Source organism: Cyprinodon variegatus, unplaced genomic scaffold (genome assembly GCF_000732505.1).
Source record: "Cyprinodon variegatus isolate N-32 unplaced genomic scaffold, C_variegatus-1.0 Scaffold140, whole genome shotgun sequence".
Classification (NCBI taxonomy): Eukaryota; Metazoa; Chordata; class Actinopteri; order Cyprinodontiformes; family Cyprinodontidae; genus Cyprinodon; species Cyprinodon variegatus.
The window spans coordinates 821,236-835,504 of NW_015150593.1; the positions used below are offsets into that span (position 1 = coordinate 821,236).

A 14,269-nucleotide genomic window follows, 5' to 3' on the forward strand; every position below is an offset into this window, starting at 1 on the left:
CTTGAGAGCTGCAATACTGTAACTTTGAGTTTGCATCTCTTCTCTAACACACCTGAATCCAAAGGCGCAACCCCATAATTTAGCTCAGGAGAGGCATGGCAAGGACTCACTCATCTGACTGTGTTAAAAACAGGGTGCATCAAAATGTTGCAGGATAGTAGGTCTTGAGGACGGGACTTGAGCACCTCTATTCTATAAAATTAGGTGCCTTATTGAATTCCTGTAACCATCTTTCTGTTAAAACATAATGTAGAGATTATGGTCAGAAATGAAGGAGCTGATTAAATAGGATTTTCCTGACAGACATCTAATGTTGGATAAACACTATAAATTACTTTTTATTGGCTTTGGTCTTTCTTTCCAGTATTACCACAGAGATTTTATGAATGTTTCCTATCAGTTTCCCAAGTTTTCCCCTGCAGATAATGTTTCTGATGGAAATGTCACTGATGGCAAGGTTTCAAGGGTGGATGAAATCCACCCTGAGTACCTTAGATCTCTGGATGTTTTTGGGGTGTTGTGGCTGACACACCTCTTCAACATCGTGTGAAGGTTGGAGCATTGGCCCTGGTGTTGAAGCTGGGTGTGGTGGTTCCCCTGCAACATTAAGGTGGGCAGGAGGGTGTGATCCAACTATAGGGGGATCACCATTCTCAGTCTCCCTGGAGAGTCCTACTGTATGCCAGGGTGCTTGAGAGGAGAGTACTGCTGATTGTCGAACCTTTGCTTAAGGAGTATAAAGTCAGAGGCCATCCAATAGCTGTAGAAGCAGAGCAAGAGTTTGCTCCAGATTGCTGGCATTTGTTTGGACCTGTTCCTAGTGTGTGTTGGACTTTGACAGGGCTGTCTTCTGTCACCGGTCAAGTACACAACCTTTATTGACAAGAGTTGTAGTTGCAGCAATGGGCCAGAGTGGGTCTGGATTGGGGACCAGCAGATTTTGTTTCAACTTTTTTTGCAGATAATGTGGTTTTGGTCTTCTTCCTCCTGCCAAGACCTACAGCAGGCACTAAAGTTGTTTGCAGCCGAGTGTGAAGAGGCCAGATTAGAATCAGCTTCTCCAATTCTGTGGCCATGGTTCTCAACTAGAAAAAGGTGGCTTGTCTTCTTCAGCTTGAAGGAGAGTTCCATTGTTAAGTGGAGGAGTTCAAGTATCTCGGGGGTGCTTTTCATGAGTGAGGGGAGAATGTAGCAGGAGATTAATAGTAAGATCGGTACAGCTGTGGCAATAATGTGGACCCTGCACGGTTCTGTTGTGATCAAGAGAGAGCTGAGTGAAAAGTAAAAGCTCTTGATTTACCGATCAGTCAACGTTACTACTCTCACCTATGGTCATGAAATCTAGATGATGACCCAAAGAACGAGATGCCGGATGCAAGCACCTGTAATGAGCTTTCTCCTTGGGCACTCCCTTAGAGATGTTGGAGCTCTGTCATCCGGGAGAGGCTCCGAGTGGAGCTGTTTCTTCTCAACATCCAGATGAGCCAACTGAGGTAGAACGTACATCTTTGTCTGATGTCCCCTGGACGCCCCCCTCAGGAGATTTTCTAGCTAGTACTCTTGGTAGGAGGACCAGGGGCTGACCCAGGACATGCTGAAGGGACTATGTTTCTTGGCTGGCAAGGGAGCGCCTTGTGCTTCCACCAGGAGAGCTGGAGGAGGTGTCTGGGGAGAGGGACCTCTGAGAGTCTCTGGTTCTGTATAAAACAGAAGATGACGAGTATGAGTACGAGTATGAGCCATTGCTGACATCTTCCAGTGGTCATCTATGTAGATGTTGTGGCTTTGCAACTAAAACATGCCAATTACTATCAGGAATTTGTTCAGTGACAGGGTAGGTATTATAGGTTCCCGTATTGACCTCTAAGTTCACTTGGCGGCCTCCATTTTGAATCACAGGCAGCGTTTATTGTTCTACCCAGTATTGACCTCCACATTCACTCTTGTCTATACTTTACAGGGCTCGATTGTTAACCATCGCCCGATCTCCCGGGGCAAGTAGTTTTTATTGTCGGGAGAGTACAAATTTCATTGCATTTGCCCGCGGGGCAAGTGCAATCATCGCAAAAAAAAATATTTATCACTCAAAATTACTTTTAAATCACCCACATTCGCTTAAAAAAGGACCCACAAGTGTTGCCGGCGCCATTTTTGTTGTTTTGTACACATTCTCGCATGATTTGAAAAAGCCGCAAGATTTTCCACCAGATGGCGTGATTTTTTTCCACCTAGCGGTAATTTTGATGTAGTTACCAAAACGACAGGGAAAACTAATCCTGAGTCAGTTAAAAGTCAGGAAATTCTGAAATAATGTAAGACTGTGGAAACCCTTTATAAAATAACTATGTATAATGATTCTCTAGAAAAGTCACATTATATTAATAGTATTATCTTGTATAAACATACCGTGACTCTAAAATAACTTATTTATTTGTGACATTGACTTCTGTCTTGTGATTTATCTTAAGTTTTTAACCTGTCAAGTTTTTTTTAGATTTTTAACATTACAATTTATATTTTTCCAAGCACACAACAGTTTAAAGCAAAGTTTAGTTTGAAAAGAATGTGCAGGAAGGATTGAAAAGCATGTTAACACGGTAATGTAGGCTTGAGTTCATTATCTGACGCATGCAGATACACACCAGGAACCTGGAAACTTAAAAAATACTGAATTACAAAAAACATTTAAAAAACAAACATGTTTCATTGATATATATACAAAAATGAATATTAGGAACTATATTTATCAAACATTATACTGGGCAAATAAAAATTTTTTCTGGGCAAATGAAATGTGAAAGTCACTTGCCCGAAGGAGAATAGAGAATAATAAATCAATATCTGGTTTTACCTGATATTACCATTAAAACCCACACACATACAGACAAAAAACTGCTTCAGTGACCATTATGTACAGAATAGTTGAAGAAAGACTTGGGCCATTTTATGGATGCTTCAACAGAGCTGCTCTCTTTATTCTATCCACTGCACCAAATGCACAATGTGTGATAAATTTTCCCTTTTTTTTCACTCTTACACAGTCCAAGACAAGATTTGTATTTCATTAAAAGCAGACTCTAAAATCTGGACACACACCGCTTTATTGTGCTCCACTGCATTAATCTTACCGTCACTGACAAACCTCCCAACAAGAAGCAGAGACACACTTTAATTAAAACAATAATTCTGCAATGACAGCATGCAAATCATTAAATTCAACCAGATAACAGACAGAAAGGGTTTTTGCCAACAACTGCTTGAACTAAATCTAGAAATGAGAGGAGCCAACTTCAGATGCATTTGATAGTCCTAACCGAGAAATATTTACAGTATGAAAAATATACAAAATGGTGCTTTGACTTAATGGAGTCAACCAAGTCACTGTGAGGAAGTCAGTTAATGTTTTTTCATCAGGTTTTCCAGGCTGATGCTACCATCTTGCACGTATCCCCATTAAGATCAGTTAAGTGTTGCAGAGAACATTCACTAATTCACTTGTGCCCTAACTAATATTTACCCTGTATAGTTATCATTAACAACTGTTAATCACTGACAGCAGCTTTCACATAAATCCGTATGGCAAATATGGAAGCTAACACAGATTTGGCTGTTTAACTTTCACTTGCATGTTTCACCGACATATCAGGATGAGTCGTGTGGTTTTACCCGTCGGGCAATGACACCAACTAGTTTATGAGTCAGTTCATGAATATTCACAACAGCGATCTGTTCCACTGGATGTATGTTTTTTTGGACTTTACAACAGTAAAGGGGAAAAATAAGAAAGCAGTTAAGTGTTTCAAACAGATAAGTGTGAAGGGTGATTTCATAGTCACAAATATGGCCATTTAGGCAACAAATATATGTGCTTTATTCCAAAAGGCTGTCAAGAATGATCCGGAGACTTTCCTTCTTTGAATCAGAGACGACAAATACATCTACGTCACATATTGAAAAATAGTTGTTTTTTTTCTCAGTATGTTTAGGCAACGATGACGATCATTCCAAATGCTTCCTCACTTTGATGTGCTTAATGAAGCAGGATCTGCTGGTTCAACATCAAACTCCCTGGGGCCGCTGTCCACACTCCTTTTATTTATTTATTTTTTAACACCATGCAGAGTTTGACATCAGATGAAATCACAACTTCAAATAAAATCCCAAGGACTGTTAAGCTTCTATTCCCTCTCGGTTATGGCAGGTTGATGCTCAGTGGTCCCTCTCCTCAGCATCTGGTGCTTCTCAAGACCAGTTAGCTGATCAGGTCAGATAGGCGCGACATCTACAAGGCAGATACTCGAACAATGTTGCTCTGCGAGTACGTGGTGGTGGGAGTGGATGTGTTGTTAGACGAGGTCGCCACCGGGGCAGACAGCCGGACCATGGATGGGGAGATGTATGCTTCCTCGCACTTCAAGGGCATAGTCTCATCGAGTTTTGCGTTCAAGCTGGAGCGGCTGAGGAGGAAAATTGAAAGAGTGAGACAGCTGACCTTGAAAGAAATGTCGGTGCTCAGACTTTTTACAGAATATTTCACAGGTATAGGTGTCTGTTTTCATTAAAGAAAAAATCTTTGGCGAAGGAATGCTTAGAAAAAAACTTCTATAAAGCACTATTTGACAGAGTATATAAAAATACAATAAAAGACAATAGACTGTTTTTATGAAGAGAATGGTTTAGAGATGCAATGCTGTGCGAAAGTATAAAACATCTATATTTTATTTATACTTTGATTCCAAAGAGCCAGACCTTCTCTTCCTTTTTTTTAAACATTGAAGTCAATCAATAGTCTTTCAGGCTTTCTGAAGGTCTTTAAAGTTCTTTTTTAACTTATTTTCTGTCCAGCTTCTTTACTGGACCATGACGGCATATTCTGTCTGTTGAGTCTGTTTTAAAAAGGAGAAGAGTTGACAAACCTAAAGGAAACTCATATACCACAGATCAACATCTAGCTTTAGGTAATAAAATGGAAATAGTTATGTTTCTGTGATGAGCTGATGGTAATTGATAGTATCCATTGCAAAAACACTCATATCCAGTCAAATGTTATGCAATTACACAATTTGACCTCTAGCCTGTATTCTATTGGGGATAGAAAAACAGTTTTGGCAAAACACAAAAAAAATCACTGCAAAAACCATCTAATAATAAGTCAAACTTTCTTAAAATAAGTGTATTTTGCCTTAATTTGAGCAGGTAAATAACATGATTTGCCAATAGAATGAGTATACCTACTCTTAAAATAAGATAATTAGATATTATGCACTTGGAATTAGACAATGCAGCTGTTTTCTTTTTCTTATTTTAAATGTAAATATACTTGTTCCATTAGCAAAGTGTCTGGCTTACTTCCTCAGTTCAAGAACAAATGCACCTATTTGAAGAAATAATGACTTATTTAGACTAGAATTATTTTGCACTGGCACAACCTTGAAGAGAGAAATGAATGAACTCATCTGCTGTATCTTAGGCTGTATGTTTAGGGTCGTTATGAAACTGGAAGGAAAACCCAGTGTCTAGTATTCGTATTTAGCAAAAATTAAGGGACCCCTCATCATTATGCTTTTACCACCATGTGGCACAGAGGAGATGGTAGGTTTAAGGTGTTGTACAATAATACATTTCTGACACACAGTGTGTTTAACGCAGGGCGCAAAAAGTGAAACACTTGTCTGTCTGGTTTGAGGAAATATGGCTTATGGAGAATAGGCTTAAGTTCAACTGAAGAAACTAATTGCTCTCCTACATCCACCTGTGACACAGCCAATCACCTTTGAACCACACCTCCATGAAAGCCAATCGGCATCCAAAGTTCATCTCAAAAGGCATCCGATCTGCAACTCGTCTGCGCAGGCGGTGGGTGCGCTATGTGACTTCATTCAGATGACTGCATTTCAACCCAATTCCAGCCCCTCCTCCACCATTGTAGCTAAAGCTTCATCAGAGCGTCATTTCTCCTGCACTCACTGTGTTCCCTGTCTCATCTCAACTGGTCCGGCAGAAGACCGCCATGTTGAGCCCGGTTCTGCCAGAGGTTTCTTCCCAAGGGGGAGTTTTTCCTCTCCGCTGTCGCTTCATGCTTGCTCATCATGGACAGGTTCTCTCAACCTGTGTTATCTAGCTTGACTCCCATCTTCCAGGAACCTGACTCCGCCAGATGGATTTGCTCCACATATCCATTTGGAAACCTTCCGTAGAAGTAATTTTGGGAAGGGGCNGGCTAAAGCCGCCATGTTCTTTAGACTGAACTGTCGCGCTTCTCGTTGCTTCAAAACTCAACCCGCCTCAAAGCCAACGCTGATTGGATGTTCTTTTGGTGAACGGCTCCAAATTTTCTTTAACAGAGAGTCTCCAGACTGATTAGCGAGTGAAATCTTGAAAGCTCGCGAAATCAGGATGGTCTCACGAGGCTAATCTTCCAGGTCCCTGAGGGAAGCTGTACTCACGCAGTCCACTGGATCTCCCCATAAAGCTCATAAATCATCTATCTCCACTCCACCACCAGTTTTAGGCCTGCGCAAATTTAAGCGCAATGTTTCGTACCGAGGTCTGAAGGCCAAAGACTAAGTAATTGTATAAATAAATTTCTTCTCTTTTTTTTCTTTTCGGATGAGTTTTTGGGACAGGAAGCTGTTTACTACTGTATTACATCAAGTTATCTTATTCCTGCATAAATGAGCATTTGAGCTGTTAAACATAATATGGAATTTTTCACTTGTTGATTATTTTACTCTTTCTTTTTGTCAAATATTTTCTTTAGATGTAATGTCAATTCTCAGTACATGGCCATGATGTTATAACACGGAATAGAAAGGCTGAAAAAGATGTTGTTTATGCTGATGGCGCTACGTGTTGCTTGAATTCCTGAAAATGTGAGTACATATTTTATGCTCTTTTATTTTAGAGTCTGAATTGCTTCTCTGAAAGAAAAGCTTTGGATGTGTTAGACCATAGACTGATTTCCACTACAAAACCAATGCCTTAGGGCCTGAAGATTTTCACAACGAGGCACTTCTCTTTCTTATGTGCAGACTATCTAGGTTCTTAAGGTTTTCAGGTAATATCATGTTACACATTGTAAAGTCAACAGTATTTTTCAATATTTATAGTAAGAAATGGTGGTTGAAAATATTAGTTTTTATTTACATATTGATGCACCTTCAAATTCCAAAACCAAGAGGGTTTTGCAGAAAGAACAATAAGGTCAGTCTTGCAGTTTCTTACAAAAACATTGCATGATTGTGAAGTGAAAGAAAAGGGAATTTGCCTTTTGTTTTATTTAGCTTACCACCCTGTAGAAGTACTTTTTGAGGCTGAGATATATTGGGATATGACCATCTAGCATTGCATAAATAAGAATAAGAATAGAACCGGGACTTTAACGTATTAAACGTGTTTCCATTAATTTAATAGAAACATTTGAACGTGTTAAAACAATTAACACAATTAATTGTATTGTCTTATATAAATACTAAAATCCAAAGCAGGAACCTTTGTACTCACTCACACCTGTAAATCTGACGCACAATGCATCACAGGTTTTGGTCCACTGGGGTTATTTAAGCTTAAAGACCATCATGTGTCGAACTGAATACAAGTGCTGCAGCGAGGTGTACTTAACGAATACGTCAAATCGGTACGGCCATCTAAGTTTTGGCAGAAGGGCGTCCGTGGTTGTCATAATAAGCACTACATATCTGAACAGTACTGGCAGTTAGGACGGCGCCAGGGCCAGGAACGTGAAATATTTGTGTTACTGGCTTAATGGGAAGTAATAGCCCCAATGGCCTAAATGTTTTAATTGTGCTAAATGCCGCACATTAAATTGTCATGATCTTGGCAGTGATGACTGGATTAATTGCTCATTCACCTGTCTACCTCTGCCCAGTTTCTCATCGCTGCTCATCTGATCCACCTGCTCCTGCCTCTATTTAAGTTGCTTGCATCCAGTCATCAGGGAAATTTTTTCTTGTTCTCTATAACCAGTGATGAGAGTGTTTTTAAAGTTCCTTGGTGTTTCTGATGTCCTGATCCTGATTGTGTTTGATTCAATGAGTCGATGTAATCAACTGGTTTTCGTTAGATAGAAATTGAAATCAATTTGACGGTATGATCTAGTTGACTTGTCTCTGTAAAATGCCTTTAGGTGACATGTGTTGTTAATTGGCACTATATGATTAAACAGAATTGAGTTGATTAAGCCCATAATTACCACCACTATCAACAGATTGTGGAAAAACTCCCGGAAAGAAATGACTGTCACTCTTGAACAGCACCAAGAGGCTTTGATAATGTTGCATCAGCATAATTAGCCCTTTACCTATATGCAGAACTACTTAATGTCAGGACTCAGCCGACAGGGCCGTGCAGTTCTGCTGGTTCTGCTTCTTTCTGCTTTCTCCGCAGGTGTTTGCAGTTGACATGTGGGCAGGGCGCACGCACCTGCGGCTGGTTGAGCTGCGTCAGATCGCACTATAAGAGCAGCATCCAGACAGCAGCAGGACGCCAGAGTGTTAACCGTAGTGGTACGCCTAAGGCCACAGTCTGTCAACTGAGTACTGACTTCCCTCGTTAATCCAAACCTCTGTGTTCCCCAGGTTTCCTCACGATCGCCTTCCAGAGGGTCCCACTCGTGCTGACTCCAGGTTCTGAGTTCCCACTGGGTCCTCCCTTTCTCCCGGCTCCAAGCAAGGTGCTTCGAGCCACTCTGGTTTCTCCTGCTGCCCCGGATCATTGGAAAGTAAGCGCAGCTCTGTCACCCTCAAGCCCGAGCCCCACCTGTCACTGAGACACCCGCCACCAGCTCCATCAATCAGAGCCTGAGTCCGCTCCGTCCTCCCCCGGTTAGGTTGCTGCATCCGGTTGTAAGCTCACGTTCCTCTATTCTTTTTTGCCTGATCGCCCTTTCCGGCTAATCACTAACTTCTCCTTTCAGAAGTCGAACGGGTCCCGGTGCTGTTGCTTCCCCGTCAACTCCGTTGCTACCATTTTCTCTCTCTCTCTCTCTCTCTCAATAAACAGTTAACTGATCCCTGTTGCCGGTTTTGGTCTGCATGTGGGCTAAATACGTTTAGCCGAACATGACACTTAAGCTCTTTCAAACATTCTATGCCAGGTGATAAAATACCCTGTGAATCCTTTGCCCACTATAATCTCCCTCCTTGTTATCAACCCAATTCATGTCCTCAGATTATTCTTTTCCTGCCTTGCCCAAGAGTCATGACAGTGCTCTACTCCCTATATGATATTTGGAAACAGGCCTCCGCTCCTACTTCTGAAATTCATGTATAAACCCTCTGATAGGTATATCTACACCTGGCTTATTGTAGATGACCACTGCCTGTTTATGACCATATTTTTGGGGCTTTATTTATGTTGTCAAAATATTCCACAAAACAAAGCAGCACTAAAACAATCTTCTACCTTACCACAATCTTCACAAGAGTAGGTTCTTCCCCTGGGTGTGCAGCCTTCCACACTCTGACGTCACCTTAGCTCTTGCTTCCCCACCTAATCAGTGCAGCTGGATTGTTTTTACTAATTAGATGACTTCTGATGGCAAAGTGGTAAGCAGGATTTTGTGTTGGACGATCAAAGTAAAGAGGGGCTACAATGGGCATTAGAAATCTGTGTTATTTTCGTCATTCTATCACATTAAATTTAAGGTGCCAAAATGGGAACATGTTAAAGGCATTTGAATACTTTTGCAAAGCAGGGCATTTACTTAGATCCTTTAATTGGAGTATTTTAGCCGCTCTATATCTATGTGTAATGATGATAAAGATGAATTTGATCTACAGTCCTTGCATTTTTTTTTATTGATGCACATCAGAGGTCAGTTTTAAACATTTCTCACCTGTTGGTCATGGGCCTCTCTCTGATCTGTATGGTGCTGAGCTCCTGGTTGTTGGTGCTCGGCAAGCTGAAGCTGCTCTTCTTCCTGTGGCGTCGAGAGCAGCATGAGCTGAAGCCGTGTGGAGACGAGGAGAGCGAGGAAGTTCGGGAGCCCGACTTGTTCACCACTGAGATCTCCATACAGTTGGCCTGGAACGTCTGCTCGTCAACAAACTCGTGATTCTGGCAGAAGAAAAATATGGCTTTAAATCCAGTGTCAGTTAGGCACTTTTTTTTTACATCTGCGTTTGGATGTGCTAGATAATGAGCAAAGATGTTTCCAAGCAGACTGAAGAGAACAACTGTCAAATAGTTGGAAAATGAATTGTCAAGGGAATAGGACCCTATTGGGCCAGATGTCCATATTAAGTGCCATCTGTGTGAACACAACTGTTATCCCTGTGACAGACGAGCAGAACTTGAAGGTCAGTACGGAGACGTGTTGCAGCTCCCACCAGCAGGTGGCAGGGAGGCACCGTGAAGGATCGGATGCGGTACTTTGAATCACGCCTCTGTTCTCACTACCTCCTGCTCATTTCTCCATTATCTATAATACCCATCAAGAGAAGCCTATTGTAAACATTTTCACAGCCGCCTGAATACAATATGTATCCTTTATGTAGCGTTTTCCAAACAAGCTGCAGGTCTTTAAACAACAGGAGAATCCTCCAAGATTTCACTGTCTCTGTAAGTCTGCACCCGGTTTAAAGCTGTGAGTGAAAATAACTGCCACGGTATGTCACAAGCATTAAAGGGGATCTTTCATCTCTAAATTATAGATAACATGAAACAAAGCAGGCTTTTTTGTTTTGAAGGAAATAAAGTAACTGATAGGAACACTCATTTTGTCTTGAATACACACACACACAAAGAAAACTCGTCTCCACATTTCCCAACCCCATTTACAGCTATTTTTAACAAGCGCTGCATATAAAATAGATTCTACAGTTCCAACATGGATGGAAAACTCACTTTGTTTCTATTTTTATCTGACTGTAACAGGTTGGCACTACTGAAGATGCAGCCCAGACTGCAGGAGTAATGTAATTTTACATGAAAGCATTTGGGGTTTGTTTTTATTTTTCAGAGGGAAATGTGAATCTCGCTGTAAAGGAACAAATGGATGAAACAAAAGTTATTGCTTTCCAATGGACATAGGTTTTTAAAGCTACCAGCTAGACTAAAACTTTATTTAGATTTACTTTGCCCCCTATATATGCCGCATGCCATTGGCAGTTTATTTTCCTATTTTATCATAAATAGTAAAGTAATCAACAAGACATAACTTGCCCTATGACATCACAAAAAGCAGTAGCAACTGATCAGAGGTCCCTTCTGTGCATTTATCAAAAATTTTCATGGTTTTATTCAAAATTCTTCCATCAAAGGTCTAAACTTGCATTAAAAACAAATGTTGCAAACAATTTGAGGCATTTTTGAGAACATATTAGATTGCTAAAGATGACTTGGGTTGACTGGCATTGGCAGCTTTTACTGTCAATGGTAATTAGTAGTCATTTTTAACAATGGTATTATTTAAACCACCTGTTCTGGTTCTTAGTGATGTTTCCTGCAATTCCACTGGTTCTTTTCAGGGTTTTCATGAAAATGATGACCGTGTACAGGAACTGAATGAATGCAGCTAGTTCCACCATGTTTACTCATGTATAGCCTGGACCAGCGGGGTTTAACTCCAGTCCTGGTACACTAAAGTGGTGTTTTGTGTTTGGACTTCTGTGCAAGGCATTGAATGTCCAACAATGTGTCCAAGCATAAGGCTACCCATCGGTGCTCTTGGCACCAGAACATCCTAGGCCGGAGGTCAGTGATCGAACTATGTAGTCATATCTTTTACACTTCTGCCATATGTTTTGGAAACTCAGATTAAGAGAGGGGCGGCTGTGTCAACTAATCACCACCTACTGGCGAGCTTGATACGATGAAATGGGAGGAAGCTGTAGAGCCTTTGGTCAGGGACATAGCCCCTACCTCTGAGAGAGCATCTCCCAGATTCCAGGGGTTGGGAGACATGGAGCATGAGTGAACCATGTTTTCTGCCTCCATTGTTGATGCAGCCTCCCTTAGCCGTGGCTGTAAGGTCTCATTGCCCTTCACAGCGGCAATATCTGAACCCAGTGTTGGACACCTGAAATAAGCAAAGCCGTCAGGCTTGCTGGACTCTGTAGGCAGCAAGCAGGTATCCTGAGGCCAAACATCGCCACTGTCCAGGTGGTTGCAGAGGCAGGAACTCAGGCCTGGGAAGAGTTTGGGTAGGCCATGGAGAAAGACGATTATTCTCAAAGGGATTCTGGGAAGCTGTCCAGCATCTCTTGATGGCAAAACAGTGCATTGATAAAAAAGTTTCAAATGGGAGTGGAAAGCTGATGACAGGTGAATAAAGACATCATCGGATGTTAAAAGGAGCCCATTAGAGATCTCCTTCATCCGGTTGACATACAGTACCTTCCATGGCCGAAGAAAGACAAGGTTCTTGGGGCCAGCTAATCACCATGACTCACCTTTTTTGGGCTTTTTTGGCCCACCTCAGAGTCACTCAAGTGGGCCAAAAACTCCATAGTGGCTTTGGGGCTGGATGAAATCTGGCTTGAATACCTTAGAATTCTGAATAGTGTTGGGCAGTTGTGGCTGGCACCTCTCTTAAACTTTGTTGGGAGGATGGGGAGTGCCCCTGGACTAGCAGACTGGGGTGATGGTTCCCTTGCATAAGAAGGGGGTCCGGAGGGTGTGTTCCAAATATAGGGACTCTGACAGGGCTGCCGTCTATCACCGGTCCTGTTCATAACATATATAGACAGATAACATGGTTCAGTCTGCTCCCTCCTGCCAAGAGCCACAGCATGCATAGCCAATCCTGAAGCAGTGGGGATGAGAATCAGCTCCTCCAAGTCCAAGGCCATGGTTCTCAGCCGAAAAAAAGATGGCTGACAGTTCCTGCCTCAGGTGGAAAACTTCCAATTATCTAAGGGCCCTATTCACGAGTGAGGGGAGAATCGAGCATTAGTTCGACAGACAAATTGGTGCTATAATGCGCACGGTGTAACTTTCTATTGTGGCTAAGAGAGAGTTTGGTGAAAAGGCAAACCTCTTGATTTACATGTCGGGTTACATTTCTACCCCCACCTCCGCTCATGAAATCTGAGCAAAAGAACAAGATCCCGGATACTCTGACATATGCTTTCTCTACAGGGTGGCAGGGCAGTTCCTTAGAGGAGGTGTCTGGGATGAACAAAGACTGGGAGTCTTTGCTGAGATTGCTTCCTTCACGACAGTCCTGGATAAAGCGGAAGAGGATGAATACATTTCAGCATGAAAGATGGTGTTTCTTTAGTGAATTAAGCCCTTGGAGTTACTAAGACAGAGATTGTCTGAAATTCAAATGAAAATCTCTGGAGAAGTCTAAAAAAGGCTGTGCCCAGACATCTCCTAACCAACCTGATTGAGCTTGAGATGTATTGCAAAGAAGAGTGGACAAAATGGGCACCTTTAGATAATTAGGGATTCTGGCATCACGTTAAAAAAACCTAAGTTGTTTTTCTGGTAAAGGTGGAACAAAAAGTACAAAGCAAAGGCTGGTGATACTTGCATAAACTGTATTTTCTATTTTCTATTATTAATACATTTGCAACAATATAAAAAAACATTTACCACTTTGTCATCATTGGGTATCGTGTGACGGAAGACATCGATTCTTCATTATTTGTAAAAGAGCTGTAATATAACTAAAATATGGCAAACAAAATCCAAACGTACTGAATTTTTCAGTAAGAAAGTAATTTTTACCGTTGTCTTTTCCAAGCAGTGCAGCAAATGATGATGTTGGCTCTCGAAAGGAGGGCTGGCAGCCTTTTCAGCCAAGGCTTTTCCTGCTACCTTAGAGGCCTTGGGAAACACAAAGTCAAAACAGAATAAAGAGAAGAAAAAGTAGTTGCAATGTAGATGAGCAGGCTCAGACTCTTAAAACAAATAAACAGTGGCAGTGATGCGGGTGAAAAAAGGCAAAGCACTGAAATTAAACTGCTGATCTGTAGCTTGGCAGCCAATGTACTGCATCAGATGTGGGAAAACTTGGGCTAACAGAAGAGATGCAGAGAGAGATCAACTGGTAGATGAAACCAGATGATTTTCATTCTATTTAGCATTGGAGAGTAACCTGGCAGTCAGAAATAAAAAAAATTAGGGATGCACGATATTGGGATTTTGGCCGATATCCGATATGCCGATATTTTAAAACTCATGTAGCCGATAACCGATACCGATAGTGATGTTAAAGCTGGACAAAAATAAGTAGTCATTGAAAATAGCAGTTTTGTTATCCATTTCTGACACTTTGAAAAATAATATACTCAAATATATT

At 41.4% G+C, this 14,269-nt stretch overlaps 1 protein-coding gene across 2 annotated transcripts in view; it reads right to left on the reverse strand.

Annotated features, from left to right (window-relative positions):
• Nucleotides 1-3,753: 3,753 nt before the first annotated feature.
• LOC107086002 (potassium voltage-gated channel subfamily D member 2-like) overlaps nucleotides 3,754-14,269 on the reverse strand; it is a 13,770-nt gene continuing 3,254 nt past the window's right edge. For both annotated transcript variants that reach the window (XM_015376718.1, XM_015376717.1), the window contains 3 exons: nucleotides 13,696-13,794; nucleotides 9,857-10,077; nucleotides 3,754-4,457 (listed from right to left, as the gene is read on the reverse strand). In XM_015376718.1, coding sequence (XP_015232204.1) covers nucleotides 4,283-4,457; nucleotides 9,857-10,077; nucleotides 13,696-13,794 — 495 coding nt within the window. In that variant the 3' untranslated portion in view covers nucleotides 3,754-4,282. The remainder of the gene's footprint in view (nucleotides 4,458-9,856; nucleotides 10,078-13,695; nucleotides 13,795-14,269) is intronic.